Consider the following 19,372-nt stretch of genomic DNA (forward strand, 5'->3'; position numbering starts at 1 on the left):
CGAAAGCTCATGTTCCCTTCTGTCAGAATTGCTGGTTACACGTCTGCAAGTTGGAATAGATAGGAGACAAGTCACAGTGAACTCCACAGGTGTTCTATGGAGGTCTTTGAAAAAGGAAGGGACAAGTAGAGAGACCGTGTTCTCCAGTAGCTCAGAAGTAACATCCAGCAAAACTGGACATTGTGACCACCAGCAGCATTACCCCTCAAAACCAAGCTTCAATTAGGGACAGGTTCAATAACCTTATAAGAGATGAGAATGACAATATCTCCTTCCACATATCTGCTCATAGCTGCCACATTTTTGTCTCCCAGAGATTATTAGCAGACAGCATTTGGATTTTCTAACTCAAAAGTAGTATGGTGGAGTATGGGTATGAACGAAGGAATCTGTCAAAACAGATCAGATGGCCCTTTTTCTCCTCAACTATGCCAGATGTCTTGGCAATCAAAATAGGCAAGGAACAGGCATCTTTAGGGATTAATTGCAGACTTTCTTTTCTAATAAAAAAAAATTCTAGGTATTTAAGTAACTTCAGATCAAAAGCAATGTTTCCTTCAGTTTGATTGCACAATAGCACCTTTTCCCCAATGGATAAAGTACTATAATACATTTCAACATTTGACTTACATAATGCTGACCAATGTAATGGTCAGCTTATCTTTGTTGGTCACAGCCCTATGATAAGCACTGAAGTAAAATTACATCTAATTTATAATGCTAATTCTAATAATAACATTTGAAGTTATCAAACCATTTAACAATTTCCTGTGTCATGGACAAAGGGGGAATTGGGTAAATTTGAAATATGATTGTTTCTCCCCTCTTAAGCTTGAGACAGAGATGTGTTGTTTGATGGATGATTTTCTTTCTTTATCCTGTATCTGATTGAAGTAGACCATGAGGTATTCCCAAAACCCTTTTTTTTTAGTTTCCACAGCAAAATCCTTCAAGATGAAATCAGAGACACAGCTCGTTAACAAACCATCAAAATGTAGGGGAGTTGTTTTGCTGCTGCATTCTCAAACACAAAGTACACAAGCAGAAAAAAAAGTAGCAACTTATGAATTTCTTTAAAAAAAAAATCAGTATTAGTTTAAGTGGCAGAGTCACTGTACTCAAGTACAGATGACAATAAAATCAAGAGTCAAGTGAATTAGTGTTGAATTGTGAATTTATCAGTTGCCTTATCCTTTAGCAATTCTTTTCTTGGGAGCTGGGATCTAGACAGGTATTTTTTGTACTCGGAAAGTTAGTTCAGCTTGGCAGGTGAAGTCTGAAATTTCTTTTTGAGAAGGGCAGGGGGAGAAGAAGGGGACAGAAAGAGAAAGGGAGAGAGGCAAATAGACAATGATAGATACAGACAGACAGGGACACAGACAGAGAGAGAGAGAGAAAGAGAGAGAGATGCAGTGATCTGCTTTTCTTGTGATGTTAAGACAACTATCTTACATTTTCAGAACTTCTGTACTTCAATAATTCAACAAGATCAGATATGTCATGTGCCAAAGACAGGCATTTCTGGTGCTGAGGGCCCATTTCGATGAACTAATGCCGACATCATTAAGCTAACAGTGTAGCTACATCTCCCCAATCAAAATATCCATTGCAAGGTGAAAAGATAATTGTAAAAACATCTGCACCATTTTAACATATATTTTCCTTCATCCAGAGCTGGCTGGAAGCAGACAGCTCGTACAGTCAGAGTCATACTGCATGGAAATAGACCCTTTGGTCCAACTTGTCTATGCTGACTGAGTTTCCCAAACTAAACTAGTCCCATTTGCTTGCATTTGGCCCATATCACTCTCAACTTTCCTTATTCATGTACCTATCTAAATGTCTTTTAAATATTGTAACTGTACCTGCATCTACCACTTCCTCGAGCAGCTCATTCCACACGAGCCTCCCTCTGTGTGAAAATGTTGCCCCTCAGGTCCCTTTTAAATCTTTCCCCTCTCTTGTTTCCAAGTCCATCTTATCAGTTTTGGCTGAATATCTATACAACATATTTCCAGAAGCTTCTGATTTATAATCATATGATGAGCCTCAGCCATGGAGTCCAGCAAGATTATCCATTTTAAAAAGAAACAGAATTTAAAACAGAGCATACAGAATAGAAATCAGTTTTCTTTGGGATATCTGTGCAACTTGGTGGCACCTATCATGGTGCTTCTGCCTCAACAGGCTCCCCACACGGTTCCCAAGCCCTTAAACAAGCAAGTTTTCAGACATATTCCAAAATTTACCAGACACAATGGAAGAATTGTGGGACAAGAAATACCGATCTTTCAAGGGCTCTGCAAAAAAGGACCTCATAAGCAACGTGTGGGGAATGAACTTAGACTGTGTCCACTCCACAGAATAACCATTTAAAAATGGCACGGGTTGAAAAGGCCAAGAAATTCAAATTTGCAACAAAACGAGTTTTTGCCATTTTTGTCTCCAAACAGACACGAAAATCTGGCCTGTGTTGTCTGGTTTGCAACCGTAGCAGTATAACTGATACACCATTTTGTAGATTGGAATAAGTGAGGCACATGGCACTTTTTAAACCAATAATTACCTATTAGCAGATGAGTTTAAGAAGCCTTTTTATAATTAAGAGTATAAAGTGCTTTTTGATTACAGGTGATGTTCAAAGACTTGTTTAGAAAATTGAAGGGAGATGGTTCACAATTACAGCAGCTACTTTTGCAGCTGTCTTTTCCTTTAAGTGACCCCTGAAAACTGACATTACCCAATCCAGTGTGTTGGTATTGTCAATGATTCTATGTGCGCTACGTTCAGAGGTAGGAATCCATATTGTAATATTTGCTCTTCAGTGTGAGACTTAGGAGATTGGGAATGGAATAGTGGTAACAGAAAGGAATGAAAAATCTACTGATTACAGTGGTTACCATGGATATACGTCCTTAAGCAGTGCTATATCATGTACTTGGTCTAATGTATCCAGCTCATATTAAAAGGATCATTTTAAAGTTTTGCCTACTGGCAGTGTCTATCAGGAACTGCTGGTTGGAAAATTACATGCAGTACACACCCATATTCACAATAAGCCATGGTCCATGGCAGAGATAAAACTGGGGAAATTATTCCTTCAAGTCTTTGCCACATTTAGTTTTAAAAGATTCACTACTGACTCAAGTCAAAACTATTTTAATAAAGATACTCTCTACAGTAAAATGAGGACATTATAGCTACATTTTCTTGCTCTGTCCTTCAAAAGCAAAAAAACAAGACATTTGATACCTACTGCAAGCTCAACACCAAAAAAATCTCACGCTGAATTATGACACAATTGCATCCGGTCCTCACAGTGATGTTATCACGTTGCACTGTTGTATGGTGACTCACTGATCACACTGTTCTTTGACAAATGATGCAGTGAACTATAAGTAATTTCATGAGCAGTTGATGGAGAGAACTAAGTTTTGCTGGAACATGATGTGAACTTAATTTTGGGGTCTTCAGCAGGTCGGGAGACAGGAAGCCATTTGTACTCCAGGCTTTGATTGGGAGGGTCCAATTGCCAGCAGTAGTGATTGAGCAAATATCCAGCTGTTGTCTTGAAAAAACAAACATCAGACATTAAATCCGAAGTGTGAAAAGTTAAGAAATAAGAAACAAAACGAAATGACGTACAACAAGACAAATTTAAGTGATCCTGGAGACCTCATGCATCAGGAAATACACACAAGGAAAAATTCGCTGTGTCATACTTTAAAGAAACACTGCTTACAAATGGGGTAACTTAAAATACTGTGCATTGCTGATCATTTGAATCTCTCAAAACTGAAATCAACATTCTCAAATAAAAGTCTATTAAAAGATATGGAGCAAAGGTAGATTGATGAGCTTGAGGTATGGATCAGCCATGGTCTAACTGAATTGTGGAACAGATTCAATGTATTGATTTGCCTATTTTTGTTCCTACAGGGTGGGATTACTAACATAGCATTAATATGCTCCCTTCATCCACAACCCCTTACTGTAATAGCTTCATCCTACAGGAAATTCAGCCATTGGTCTATGTACCTGATTCTCAACCATACAAATACTTCAGTTTATTACATTATTGTTATAGTATATTAGTTCAACAACAAATTATAAAATGAAGCCCAAGAAACTAACAGGTTTGTTCAGGGCTATAGCTCTGGGGACAGACACACAGGTTCAGACAATAGGACAACAGAAGCCCAAAGTGTCAGATAGCTACTCCATGCCTGACATGTTCAGGACACTCTAATGGGGGTGGGAAGGGTCTAGCAGCTAAAGTTCATTAGACCATGGTTCTCTAAGTTTGGACTTCTCTCAAAAAGCCATGGGGCTGATCTCCAGAATGGCAGAGTCTCCCTGCGTACTAAGTCCATTTAAAATTTTCAAGCAGCCTTTATGTAAAAGGGGGCTTTAAAATTTCTGCTGTTTCACTTGAATGGCTGCTGGTGTTCAATATTCATCACCAGAGCCCATAGTAATCACAGTAATACAAGCGATACACAGCCAGAACACCACGGATGTATTTAAATAAACTAATGCAATGTTATTGTACAAATGCGGGTCAGTTTTTTTTTGCAGTTACATATAGTAAGTCAGCAGTTCTTCACTGGAACCATAGCATCAGCCCTATTGTGTTACTGAATAACCAAACAGTAGGGGAATGGGGGAGGAAGGTTTTTGCGTTTTTTTTGTCAAATTAGATCTGGTGTTGTGGCAGCTTCACATGTATAAAAGGTGAAGTCGCCATGGTCTCAAAGGACGAAAGGGCTACGCTCTCTCATTAGAGTAAGGTGACTGGTGGTGGTTTAACCTGGAGGTCAACATGCCTTAGGTGAGGGGTGAGATTGAGAAGGTGAGTCTTTCATGGTAACCTCAGTCAGTGTGGGAATTGAATCCATACTGTTGGCAACACTATTGCAATGCAGCTGTTTAGCTATCTGAGAGTATATCTTGCAACCAACATATACAATACTAATTTCAGTACACTTGTCAGGTTGCCACTGAAAATCCATACGTAAATATAATTTGGGTTTTGCTTTTCAAATAAATCCACATTTCACTGTTAGATTTGATATGAACCCTTTTCCTGGTACCTGTAATGTTTTAAGCATGGATTTGACATTTCCCTAACACTACATTACTTTAGTGTGTCCTTGGCTCAGTGGTAATACTGCAGTCTGACTCATTGGGAGTTCAAAACTCACCGCAGTATCATGAGCATATAATCCAGATTCACACATTAGTACAGTACTGGGCAAGTGCTAGACAACTGGAGGTGCTTTCTTTTCATGAAATATTAAAATATAACCAGAAATAAAAGATTCAAAGAAATGCAGGAGAGTTTTCCTGATGTCTGAACACATACTTATCCCTCAAACTTCATCACTAAAACAAATAACCTGGTTATTTTCTGACTGTATTATGTTGGGTCTCATGCACTAATGGACTGCTGCAATTCTTACAGTGCAAGTGACTACAAATAATCAATTTTCTGGCAAACTTCATTAAGTTGTGAAAGACACCATACATTCCTTTTTTTTTATCTCTACATCGTTCAATTTGTTCCCTTCAAATATTTTGCGAGTTCACTTGCAGCCTCTGGCAACTGACTGTCACAGTAGAGTAATGATCCTTTATTCTTGTTCCTTCCTCTCCAGGTGGTGGTGTTGTCGAATTTCACTTTGGCTTGTTCTTCTTCCCTGGCCTGCCAAATCTTAACGTAAGAAATAGGAAATATAGGCCATCCAGCCCCTCAAGACTTCTCCACCATTCAACATGATTATGGCAAATTTTTGACCTCCTCCTCATCTAATCACATTATCCCTTTGATTCCAAGAATCTATCAATGTCTGCTTGAATGTACTCAATGATTAAACATCCACAGTCCTTTAGGGTTGAGAATACAAAGATTCTTAGCCCTCTCAATTTCCACTCATCTCAGTCCTAAATATGCAAAACATTATCCTAAGACTACCTTTGGATCTAGCTAGGAGGCGCAGCCTTTCTTCATTAAACATGTCAAACTCTCTCAAATCTCGTGTTTCAAATGAGGTCACTTCTCATTCAATTAAGTTCTAGGAAGTATTAGGCCCATTCTACTTCACATCTCCTCAAAGGATAGCCCTTTCATTCCATGAATTTACAAAGTGAACCCACATTCAAGGCAGGTATATCTTTCCTTAGTACAGATGAAGATTGTGCTCTCAACAGAGCCAAATAAAATTATTTTCAATTCTCTCATTAAGTGTTGGCATTGCTGGCAATATCCATTGTTCACTGCTAACTGTTCTTGAGACGATGGTGGCGAGTTGTCTCATTGAACAGCTGCAACAAGTGCAATAAGCCTTCCTTGTTCATGTGCTCAAATCCCTTTGCAAGAAAGGCCAACATATCATTTCATTTACCTTCTTAATTGTTTACTGTTCATGAATGTTAACTTTTTGTCTTTCATTCACAAGGATATCCGAATCTCTCTGAACTCTAACATTTAATAGTTTCTCTCCATTTGAAAAATATTGTTATCCTATTCTTCCTGCAAAAGTGTATACGGTCCCACCCTGGTGCTCAGTGTCCCTGTCAAGACTCCCAACTGAGTCATAATACCTAGTAAATGGTCTGTCTTATTTTTAAATTAACAATTAGTCAAGATGACAACTGTCCCCTGGAGACTGACTCCAAAGCATTAAAGAATATTTAAATATGGACTGCTCAAACACAGCAATTCCACTGTAATCCACAGCACCATATTTCATTTTAGTCATCAATGGATCTAGAATATTTTAATTGGCATGAAACATTGAGAACCCAATTCATTGCCAATGATTATACAGTTCATTCTTTTGACCAGAAATCTACATCCCATGGTAACCACAGATATTAAGATTCTGCTTGCTTTACTATTATCGAAGGGATCACGTTCACATCAAACAAATCAAACTGCCTGAAAAGCACAAACTCTTCTCATTGTGCACTGTTATAAAGACTCTGACCAGCAGCTTATCATCTAGTAAACATAAATGATCTGGGCACCTGGACTTAAATATGATTTGTTAGAGTACTGTGCTAGAACAAAGACCATAAATTGTTGTGCGAGATGCTATTTAATTGTTCCGGTGTAATTTCAATGTTTTAATGAAGCTCTGGTCTTGTATCAACAGGATTTCATGAAATGGTGAAGATGGAATTGGGGGTGGAGTGGGATGGAAATAGGAATCATCAGTTACCATAAGGGCAAAGTAAAAATATTTTGGAACAGGATACAAGAAATTTCACATTTTAATACTTTCGGATTAGATTATCTATCAGAGAAGCTAACCATTATAATATTAGTTACTTACCACCTGTGTCTTCTACATCTGTGTAATTAATGGAACTGCAAATAGATACACCTGTCTGGTTTAGCCTAAACAAAATTTTCTGACAATCGATATTTTTTGTCTTTTGAGCGTAAGCGAGACAGTGCAGTTCATGATGTACAGAGACTATGGTGTATGGGTATGTTTTACTTTTGTAGTACTCTTCCCTATATATGGCACACAAAATGTGCAAATTTCAGTTCACAGAAGATGCAAGTTTGCTCATAGAGATGTCATTTTGCTTTGCTGAGAGATTTCAAATTAAAATAATGTACTGCTGCAGACTGGGACTAGAAGGGAAAGAGAAAATTAACAATAAGAGGGGAAAAACAATGCTGATGGTGAGCAAAAATGTCTCAGCCAATATTTTTCCTTCATTTGACATCACGAAAACAAGTGATCTAGTAATTGTTGTTTATGGAACTTTGCTGAATACAAACTGTTGTATTTCTAATATTATGAATGTAATAGTGACTAACATTCAGCCAAGTAAGTCAGTAATCAAGGTACGAGTTAACTAGTAACAAGCTAGAAAATGTGATCATCACAGGACAGAAATGTAAGTAGAATTCTATTTTCAGCATGTGGCACCAGCCTCATGTCACTGCTTCGAATCTGAGATGGATGAAATACAATCACATTAATATGCATTAAATCAGGCAGATTAATTCTGATACAATTCTGCAGTTGGCATGTTGCCTTTTTAATTAATTCAGTTGTTGTTCAGGTCCACTAGCCAAATGAACTTACATTTATAATGGTGTTTTTATTTATACTTACAGCCTCACATGGCACTGTTCAAACTACCAACAGTGGGTTAAGTTATAGTTAGCGTACCACAGAATGAAGACTCTCATAGGGATGATTGTGGGCCTGCCAGAGAACCACTGAAAATTTTCCTTTCATTAAATTTAAATGATAGGAAAATAAGGTCTGCTCTATTACAGCTGTGGAATCTTCTCTTGCCAGTTTTGCTCAATATACTCCCATTAAAGTCGCCGCTTCCTTCCCTCTAATACTTTGTATCTGTTTCTTTGTGGAGTCAACTTCCATTTCTATTGCCTGATAATAACCTCAAAATAGGGCCAATGAGCCTACTGCTCTGTTAACACCAATGACGAGGCAGTGACTAAAGCAAAAGAGCAGTAGATCTTTTGCAATATACAAATTCGTGACCTTGAGCCTTCAACGCCAGGTTAGGTTATAACTGGTTATGGTGTTAAACATTCACTCCACCTTGTTCCATGTTTGATGATGCCAATGAAATCCAATCTGGGGCATGCTTGAAATTTGTTGTGGGGGGGTGGGGGTGTGTGTGTGTGTGTCGAAAGAGGAGGTGTGACTCTCCAGGCCAACAGAAGTAATGTGGGCTACAGCAGCAGCAGGATCATCACCATCACAACCCTGCCACCCTCCACAATTACAGCCTTACCATCTTGCACTCAGCTATTCTGGGCAAGCCAATATTGGCAGGTCTTCGAGTCATATAGCACGGAAACAGGCCCTTCAGTCCAACCAGTCCATGCCGAACATAATCCTAAACTAAACTAGTCTCACCTGCATGTTCCTGCCCCATATTCCTCCAAACCTTTCCAATTCATGTACCTATTGTACAGTCTTTTTTTGACTGCTGAATTTAGAATAAAAAGAACTTCAGCCCTACAGTCCCTGAAAAGCTTGGCTAAAAAAAGGCCTGTTTGAAAACAAAGTTGCAAATTTTTTTGTTAGTTTTTTTTTGATTTTTTAAAATATTATTGATTCCTTTTAATGTCCATAGCTTTCCAGCCCTAGGAAAATGGGGCTCAGATCTTAAAGTTGTGATTGCTTGTTCATCACTTAAAAAGAAAATGGATGCTGATTTCCTATCAAATTTAGTCCCATTTAATAGCTCCTGTACATTGGCTTCTCTGCAATGATCACTCCTAAATCACTTCCACTCTCTTACATCCTACACTTATGTTTACTGTTGTCTATGCCTTCATGCATTAACCTACATTTTCTCGTATCTTTGCACCTTATGAATGTCACCACCTTTACAGCTCATATATCAAAATGTCAAAAGTATTGTCAGAAATTAGACAGGCATACAATCCTTTTTTCTCCCCTCATGACTCAACATTTCGAATTTTATAAGCATTTATCAATCTGTTAGGTTCCGTCTTCAGTAGCTAGCACTAACTTTAGGTTTTATAATAGAAATGTCTGTGAATTGCTGTAAATACCTGTTCCAGTTTAGTTATATTTTGTACATTTCCTTTTAGATTGCTCCAGGTGCTGAGAAGTAAAGGCTTGCGGCGGAAGTCTTCGGTCTTACATTTATCACAACAGGTACATGAATACCAAACTTTAAAAGGTAGTGACAATTTATATGAGCAACAACTGTTCGGAGGAAGGGTCACCGGACCCGAAACGTTAACTGTTTTCTCCTTCACAGATGCTGCCAGACCTGCTGAGCTTTTCCAGCAACTTTGTCTTTGTTCCTGATTTACAGCATCCGCAGTTCTTTTGGTTTTTATTTACAATTTACATGAGGACTGGTTTGTAAGTCGGCTCTGATGTAGGTGCTGCTAGAAGAATGCAGCAAGGAACCAGTGTTCCCCCATGCTTTTGTTGGGGTCTTTTTTTGAATTAATGTTGCATACGTTCACTAGCCCACAGAAGACAGGTCCCAGTGGTTAATAATACATAGCTTTTAGCAAGCGTAAATAAGCCACATTGCATGCCCAACTAATAATATTAAATTAGTTGTTAGTGCAATGCTTAGCACACAGGATTATTTAGAAGGTTCTATTTGATCGCAAAATCACATCTAATGGAAATATTACATTCCGAGCTTTGAAAGCATGGATAAGTCCAGTATGGTTAGTGCTCTACCTATCGCGCACAGCAAAAGTGTCATTTGACATGATCCGCCAGTCAATGGCTCCTACGATCTATGTACCTGGCATTGCACGAGTACCGAAATTCATCTATCGCATTACTCAATTGAGAGATTGGCTGAACATCTTTTTGGCTTGGTGGCAGCATCCTATCAATATTATTCTTGTTTCAGCTACAATTTAAGATCCTCAGTCTGGCTTGCCAGACGCCACAAATATACAAAAGCAAAGACTGTTCCTCAGCTGCAAAAAAGGAACATTGGCAAGCATTACACCTTTTATAATTTTACCAAAAGCATGGAGGACCTGAGTTCCTTGGTGCATTCGCCAATGACAATGCCTCAGAGTCAATTGCTAACCAATCAGTACCTTTTTCTCATGTATTATAAATTATTATTCCTTTTGAAATGCGGCGTTGCGTGTCTGCGCTGAAAGGTGTAAAGTTTTGACAGTAGGTCTCTTTTTTCAATAATACTCAACTTCTGTACCACTGAGTGATTCATGCTGCCGCAGAATTGACAATTGGACACTAATGTTCACTTCAACTAGGTTACTGCTGTTACAATAGGAAAATCTTTCCTCTAGTCATCCTATTGACTACAAGCAATGGTGTGGGAGATGTACAAATATGCATGCAATATTATAAATATATTAAATACATACAAATCATTTCTATAGCACAGGAGATCTCAAGCAATCCCCTTAGTCCTATTCCCTTGTTCTTTCCATATGCTCTTTTACATTTGGTGCATCAAATATTTATCTGCGAGACTCCGAAAGCTTGAGTCTTCAAATAAACCTGTTGGACTCTAACCTGGTGTCATGAAATTTTTGAATTTTTTTTTTTTAAGAAGTTATTTATTCTGCTCACACCACAGTTTCTATCATTCTATATATTTATAGCCTGCATTTAAAAATAAACCTCCTAGACTAGGAGCAGGAAATCACCTGAATTTTCCCTTATTCTGCATCACTCACTCTTGATTTTGCAGAATTCACTTCAACAAGTCAAATGATTGAGGGATTTTATAGTTTACATGCAGAAAAATTATTTTCTATGGCGGAGAATTCAGAACAAAGGAATGAAATCTTAAAATTAGAACTCAGCCATTAAACACAAATTAGAAAGCTTGTTTCCCAAAAAGGAGGTGGATATCAGAAAATTTCTGCACAATGTACACAGGGGGTTCTGCTATAACATGATAGATGTGTTCCTGTGAAATGACACAATATAGAAAATGGTGATATAGAAATAACGAGGCCAATGGCAAGAGGGGAGTTGGGGCAGACCACCAAAAAAAAACCCACTCAAAATGACTCAAAAGCGTAACACAAAGGATAAATGTTTAATTTACATGTAATAATAATAAAACAGTAAACTTATCATCTTATCTTGAAAAAAATGTCAAGATGACTTGGAAGGGGGAGGAGGTTCTGAGGTAGCTCTGCTGTTAAAGCAGGGACTGAGGGCCATCATCATCATTATCACCTTCAGGTGCAGTTGTGATTGCAGGATTAGGGTGAAAAATAGTTGATCCAGAAGTGGATGGCTGTAATTCATTGTCTTCTGACTGTTTCTTGGGGGCTGGCTTAAAAAAAAGACATCCCGTTTCTGCTGCTTTGCTCTTTTTCTTCGATCAAGAAGCAGCAGTTTATAGGATGTCAAAGAAGATCTTAGTTCACGAACTGCTACCTGCTGCGTTCTGCATTGTAATCACTGCAACTGCTTCTCAGTTTCCCACAGGATACAAGACAAAACAGAAGTGGAAAGCTGTCGTGGTGCTGCATCCTGGACTTTATCTTCTTCATCTTCTTCCCCCTCAGCGACAAGTTATTGTAGATCAGCTGTAGAGAGGTCTTCACAGTGGGACTCAAGCAGCTCAACATCCTCACTCTCCACTTCTTCAAATCCAACTTGCTTTGCAAGATCAACACAATGTTCTTTGATTCTTGGGAGCTCCTCTGACAATCAAAGCTTTTTAAATCTTGAAAAAATCTGGGAGAAACCAAACTGTATGAATGCATTACCCCATTACTGACATTACCCCAGGCCACCACGATAATATCAATTGCATTCTTGATGTTAAAGCTCTTCCAAAATTGAAGGACACTGTCCCTATCCCGCTCAGTGGCTGCAATCAGCCTCTTAAATGTGCGCCTGAAATAATAAACTTTAAAAGCTGCTATTGCACGTTGGTCCATGGGTTGAAGGAGAGAGGTTGTGTTTGGGGGTAAAATTACACTTTGATGTTTTCAGAAAGCTCACCAATAGTGGGAGGATGGATTGACGCATTATCCAGGATGAGGAGAATCTTGAAATCCACATTTTTTTCCCTGCAATACTTTCTAAAAGCATCTTCCAAAACATCAACAATAAGGTCAGAAAAAATTTGTCCAGTCATCCAACCTTCTTTGCTTGACCCAAAAGTAGGTGCCCAGAGTGGACTTAAGGTAACCTTTCAAGGCTCGCGGGTTGGCAGAGTGGGACACCACCACAGGCTTAAGCTTTAAGTCTCCACAATCATTTGCCACCTTAAAGCCTGGAGCGTGTGCTTCATTCGTAGAAATGTAGGTTCTTGATGGCATTCACTTCCAGTATAAACCTATCTCTTCAAATTGAAAATTTGATCTAAGTTGTAACCTTCTTTGTCAATTAATTTTTTTGCTATGGGAGGAAATGCCATCGCATGCTCCTTGTTTGTGCTGGCAGCTTCACCACGTAACTTTATGTTATGAAAAGCATAGCGATTCTTAAACCAGCAAACCAGCCACTGCTAGCACTAAAGGCAGGCACATCTGCAGGATTTTTGGCTTGTTTTGTTAGATCTTAATAAATTGATAACACTTTCTCTTTTATGGTGAGAAGGGTGGTCCCAGATCACTTCATTTGTTCTTTCAGCCACGCACTTAGAGGCCGCTCCATCTCCTCAAGTTCCTTTGTCTGTGACCTCACAGATTTGCTCGCACTCAGACCTGTTCTGGCAAAACAGCTTGCTTTAATCTTTTCTGCATTGTCTCTCATGGTGCATAAGGTAGACTCCTTCATTCCTGTTACACGAGCAATATCACATGTTCTTTCGTTACACTCAAAACGCTTTACAACATCTAGCTTCTCTTCCAGCATTATAGGCTTTCTTTCAGATACACCACCCACAATTTTATCACCAGGACGCTTCTTGTTATCTTTTTGCCACTTTGTCCCCGCATTTTGTGGGTAACACAGCAGAATTGTGCAGTATCTCTCACAGTGCGAGGATCCTTGATACCAGCGCAGGGGATCTTTCGGCACATGCTCAGGACAAAGCCTGCGAACTGATCATGTGACACTGGAATCACATTATAGCCAACACAAGGTTCGTGTTTTACTAATACCATTCCCCTATTCGTCAATCGCATTATAGCCAATTTGCGTTGCCAGAACACGCGTTATAGCAGAACCTCCTGTAGTTCTATGAAGAGACTGCAGATGCTGTGCCTACTGAAATTTTCAAAAGTGAAATTTTTTTTTAAGGTAACAAAAGATTTAGAACAAAGGCAGTAAACCAAGATGAAGTACATATCAGCCCGGATCTAAATAATGAAGGAAGAGGTCAAATGGTTGAATGGCCTATTCCTATTTGTATGTTCCTAAACCTTTAGTGAAGACTTAAATGAGTCCACTTTTAGTTTAGCAAACACAAAGCTTATAAATATTTGTTCTGATGTTAGCAGCATCCCAAGATATTTATTACAGTATCATAATTATAAATGATTGTAAGAACTACTGAATAGGTCTTTAACATACAAATTATTAAAGTACATTTATTATGGGAAATGAGAAATGGGGCATTCAACCTGATGAGTGAATAAGAGTTGTATTATTTCTGCATTTTTGCTGTTAGGCTCTTAGTTAGAACACAGGAAACAGTAAACATAAATGGGCCATTTTGCAACAAGTAGTATGCCTCAGAGATCAATGCCATGGTCTTAACTTTTACAATTTATATAAATGACTTGGATAAAGGGATCAATGGTATGCTGCTAAATTTGCTGATGACTTTGAAAGTCAGTCATTAAGATGCCATAAGGAGGAAACAAAGAGATTATAAATAAGTAAATGAGTGGGAAAAGATCTGACAAATAGTGTATAATGTGGAGAAAATGTAAAATTGTCCATTTTGGTAGGAAAAATAAGAAAGGAGCGTTATCCAGATGGTGAATGATTGCAAGAGCTTAGCGGTGCAAACAGCTCTGGGGTATTCTTCTGCATGGATTACAAAAGGTTAGCATGGGGTCAAGAAGGCACAACACGGAAGTCAAACTTCCATCTATGGACTCTATTTACATGGCTCATTGCCACAGAAAGGTTGCCAACAAAGACCCCTCCCACCCCAGTAATGCTCCCCTACAACCTCTTCCATCAGGCAGAAGAAACAGAAGCTTGAAGACACACACCAGGAAGTTCATGGGCAGCTGCTTCCCAGCTGTTATTAGACTGATGAATGGACTGCATCAATGAACTTCAAATAATGCTGATCTTGCTAATGTTTTAACCTGTATGCCTCGGTCTTAAGTTTTTTTTCACCCTATGATCTGATGTTCTTACTTACTATGAGCTGCATGTACTGCTCGTAAACAAAACTTTCCACTGTAGTTAGGTACACGTGACAATAAACCAATTAGGAAAGCTAATATAATGTTATCATTTAATGTGAGGGGTATTGGATACAAAATTAGGAAGGATATGTTTCAGTTATACAGGGTGCTGACAAGATCACATCTGAGTAGTGTGTATAGTCTTGTATTCTTTCTTAAATGATGAAATCAAGTACGTCGGACAGTGTTCAGACAAGGTTTACTAGACTAATACATAGAATGGGTTGTTTGTCTTATGTGGAATGGTTGGACAGGCTCGGTTGATATCTGCTCGAGTTTAGAAGATTAACTTGAAGAGGTGGAGCATGCAAGAGTTGAGAAACATCAACTTACCATTAATATAATGGACTAGAAAAACTTATTAAAATAACCAATTGAACCATACATTTGACTATTAAATAAATTTTTTAAAAAATTAGACATGGTGTAGAAAATAGCTACAGCATGTGGGATTTTCAGGACAGCACTGCAGCCCAGGCAATCATATCTGTGTTAAGAGTGTGTAATGCAAAAATGTTAGATTGGAGTCAGAGCTACAGATCTTATGAGGCAGAGAAGACTAGAGGTACCAGGACACTTTTTTCCAGAGGCAATAACACCTATTTTAGGTTGAGTAGTATTTTAGAGTTGGTCAACGGCTAGGGACAGGAGGGTGTAACTGCAAGTTAAACAGGTACGGGGATCTAGCATGTAGCGGAGAAGCTCCAGTCCTGATCTTCGACCAACACGTATGAAATACTCGTTCCTGTGTGGATGAAGTTGACCATTGAACCTAAGTGCAGAGGCTATTTATGTCATGGGGTGGAACTGGGAGTAAAACTGAATGAGAAGTGACAGGTGGCAGTATAGTAAGGAGAATGGATACTGAGACCAAGACTTACAAAGGATGTGTTACGTGCCCAGTACTAGAACAGGTAATCATACAATATTAATTAAGCAACTAATTAAGTATTGAGGGCTTTCACAAACATTTTTGGATGTTGCTTCCTTTGAAAGAAGTCAAAGAGTGCAAATGTCTAGCGATGCATCATAAATGACCGCGGTCTACTGGAGCATTATCGATTGCTCTAGGAAAGTAAGGAGGAACTTGCAAAAAAGTCTTTGTTAAATTGGCCAATACATCTTGCCTCTCCATAAAGACTGCTAAATTGAGATGGTGGTGTTTGTGGTTGCTATGTCTAAAGGATAGGTGACATTTATGGGCCTGTATATTCATGTTACAATGGTTACTGAAAATTATTTACTTGGGAAAAGAAACAAGGCAAAAATTACATGAGTTTGAGAAGCAAAAACATATGGAAAAACAGATACGTAGATCACTAAGAGTAGCAGAAGTAGTTAGTAAGTCTATAAAAAGTACAAAGTTGTGGTGTTCTTTTCTAGAGGAAGAGAATACAGATGCAGGGTGATAACTCTGCATTTATACAGAACCATAGTTACACCATCCTTAAAGTACCACTTTGGTATCCGTACTATAAAAACGATATTAAAACTCTGACGGAAGATTTACGAGGATGTTAGCAGAATAAAGAGGATGCATCTATCAGGAAAGATTAAGCAAGCTGCAGCATTTATTTCAAACATACAAATATCACCAGTTTTCACTTTGTATTTTTTTTTTCAGATGAGCGTTTGTGGATACAGTCCTTATGCTGTAATGTACAGCATCTACAGCATAAACACAGGCCATCCAATCCCACTGATCTATTGCCAGTTAATTCGACTTCATATTACACAATGAATCCCGCAATTTAGCACACAGGAAATGCCAGTGACACCTACATCCCACAAAAGAATTTAAAAAAAGCAAGTTTTAAGCATTTTAAAAGGAAGAAAAGGAAGGTAAGAATGTTAGGAAAGAGAAATAGCACTCTATTCCGAAAGGGTTCCCAGAAAGAAATGAAACAGGGTTGTGGGTGGACTCTCATCACCTTCAGTAAACACTGACCATCGGTTTGGGCCAACTGTTCATGTGGGGAATGAAATCTAAACACCTGAATGATTGGACTGAATTTGTGTGTCATGATTTCTGTCTTGTTCTACAGGACCAGCATTTTCCCTCTAATTTTTATTTTGCAGAGAACTCCAAAGTCGGTGTACAACAGCAACTTCCCGAACTGGAAGTTGATGTGCCCGCACACCAATTGGCACTTGTGGATCCCCGAGCAGCCGGCAGCTTAAAGGGAACAACAAGGACCAGTATTGAATTCCCAAATCCTTATATACAGTCTTAGTCAGCACATGATTTGTTTATTTATCTTACAGACAAGATCCTTTGCAAGACTAGACCCCAGTAGCACGTCAGATATAGAAATTCAACGATACCGGGAAAACGCTACATAGGATTGGAATGTGCAAAGAAGTACTAAAAGACTAGATACAGATCTTAAAGATCTTTCAACCAACAGGAATGTGGAGGCTCTACAAGCATTGCTATCCTCAATCATGGGGTAACCCAGCAGAGCAGTGCAAAAGACAGGTTAAAATGTTTACTGTCCATCTTCAGCCAGAAGCGCCAAGTGGATAATTCATCTTAGCTATCTCATGAAGTCCCCAGTATCATAGGTGCCAGTCTTCAACCAATTTGATTCACTCCACGTGATATCAAGAAACAGCTAAAGGCAGTGAATCACAGAATTGTTGTGGTGCAGGAAGCCATTTGGTCTATCATGTCTACGCTGGCTGTCTGAGCATTTTAAACTGAATACCAATCTCCATTAAGAGTGGGAACAGTTTCTTCCTATCCTCTCTGACAATATCCGTCATGATTTGAAAACTTGTCCTCTGGATGGAAAACATTTTCAATTCTTCCAATCATTCCTCATAACTTGCGTTTCTCATCCACGGAACCATTTTCATAAACCCCACTGCACTCTCTCCAATGCATTCACATCTTTCCCACAGTGTGGCACCCAGAACTGTACACAACAATGCAGGGGAGACCTTACCAGTGTTTATAAAGTTCATCATAACCTCCCTGCACTTGACTCTATGCCACTGTCTATGAAGTCTACATTACTGCATGCTTTATTAACAGCTCTCGCTAGCCTGTCTACAACTTTAATGAATTATGTACATATAAAGGGTACTATTTGAAATGGTGTACATGTTCTTTGTACAAAGGTGTATCACTTTACACTTCTTCACACTGAACTTCATCTGCTAACTATCAGCCAACTCTGCCAACTTGTCAGTCTTTTTGCAGTTCTACACTATCTTCCTCACAGTTTACAATTCTTCCCAATTTTGTGCGAACTGCACTTTGAAATTGGTCCCTGTGCACCAAGATCTAGATCATTTTAAAAAGAGGCAAGGGTCTAAATATCAACACCAGGAGAACTCCATAGCAAACCTTCCTCCAGGCCGTATAGTGACAACACTGGCATCTCCCCAAATATGTGCAAAGTTGCCTCAGTATGTCCTGTGCACAAAAGGCAGGACAAGTCCAACCTGGCCATTTACCACGCTATTAATATATTCTCAATCATCAGCAAAGTGATGGATTAGGTCATCAACAGTGCTATCAAGTGGCACTTGTATAGGATTAATCTGCTCATTGACACTCAGTTTTGGCTACACCGGCAACATTCCATATTCGGTCTCATTGCAGCCTTGGTCCAAAGACAACACTGAATTCCCGAGGTCAGGCAAGATTGCCTGCCCTTGAAAACAATGCAACATTTGACAAAATATGACATCAAGGAGTCCAAGTAAAACTGGAGTCAATGGGAATCAGGAGGAAAACTCTCCATTGGATAAAGTCATACCTAAGACAAAGGTTATGGTTGTTGGTGGCAGTACATCTCAACCCCAAGACATCAAATGTAGGAATAGCTCAGAATGGCATCATAGCCCCAACTATATTCAGCTGCTACATCAATGAGCTTCCCTCGGTCATAACGTCAAAAGTGGGGGTGTTTGCTGATGACTGCACAATGTTCAACACCGTTCAAGATACCGCAGATATTGAAGCAGTCAGTATCCATGTGTAGTAAGACCTTGACAATATCCAGGTTTGGTCTGATAAGTGGCAAGTAACACTTTTACCACAAGCACCAGGCAATGGCCATCTCCAATACGTTCACTGGCATTGCCACTGTTGAATCTTACACTAATGTCTCGTGTATTATAAATGACTGAAAAACTGACTGGACCAGCCACACAAATATTGTAGCTACAGATCAAGGACTAGGAATTCTGCATTAAATTACCAACCAGGAAGGTGAGTTAGGTGTAGAAAAGGACAGCATCAGGAAAGACACACCTTGGGTATTAGGGACTGAAACCCAAAAGAGTATTGAACAAAGATAAGAGATAATGTGAAGTGATCAGGCAAGGACACTGCAGATCAGTGATATATAGGAACAGGAATAACACATTCAGCCCCTAATGCCTGTTCTGTTATTTAATAGATCGTGGCTAATTTTACAGTGAAACAATTAGTGGCTCAGTAGTTAGCACTGCCGTCTCACAGCACCAGGGACCTGGGTTCAATTCCACCCT

The 19,372-nt window shown here is 39.0% G+C and overlaps 1 protein-coding gene across 3 annotated transcripts in view; it reads right to left on the reverse strand.

Moving 5' to 3' along the window:
- Positions 1 to 2,417: 2,417 nt before the first annotated feature.
- LOC109926779 (beta-amyrin 11-oxidase-like) overlaps positions 2,418 to 19,372 on the reverse strand; it is a 105,064-nt gene continuing 88,109 nt past the window's right edge. Inside the window, exon 12 of one of the 3 annotated variants that reach the window (XM_048595413.1) lies at positions 2,418 to 3,568. In XM_048595413.1, the coding sequence (XP_048451370.1) occupies positions 3,428 to 3,568 (141 nt within the window). In that variant the 3' untranslated portion in view covers positions 2,418 to 3,427. The remainder of the gene's footprint in view (positions 3,569 to 19,372) is intronic. The other 2 variants (XM_048595415.1, XM_048595414.1) reach the window with 2 other exon arrangements.

This window comes from Rhincodon typus, chromosome 3 (genome assembly GCF_021869965.1).
Source record: "Rhincodon typus isolate 14 chromosome 3, sRhiTyp1.1, whole genome shotgun sequence".
NCBI classification, from domain to species: Eukaryota; Metazoa; Chordata; class Chondrichthyes; order Orectolobiformes; family Rhincodontidae; genus Rhincodon; species Rhincodon typus.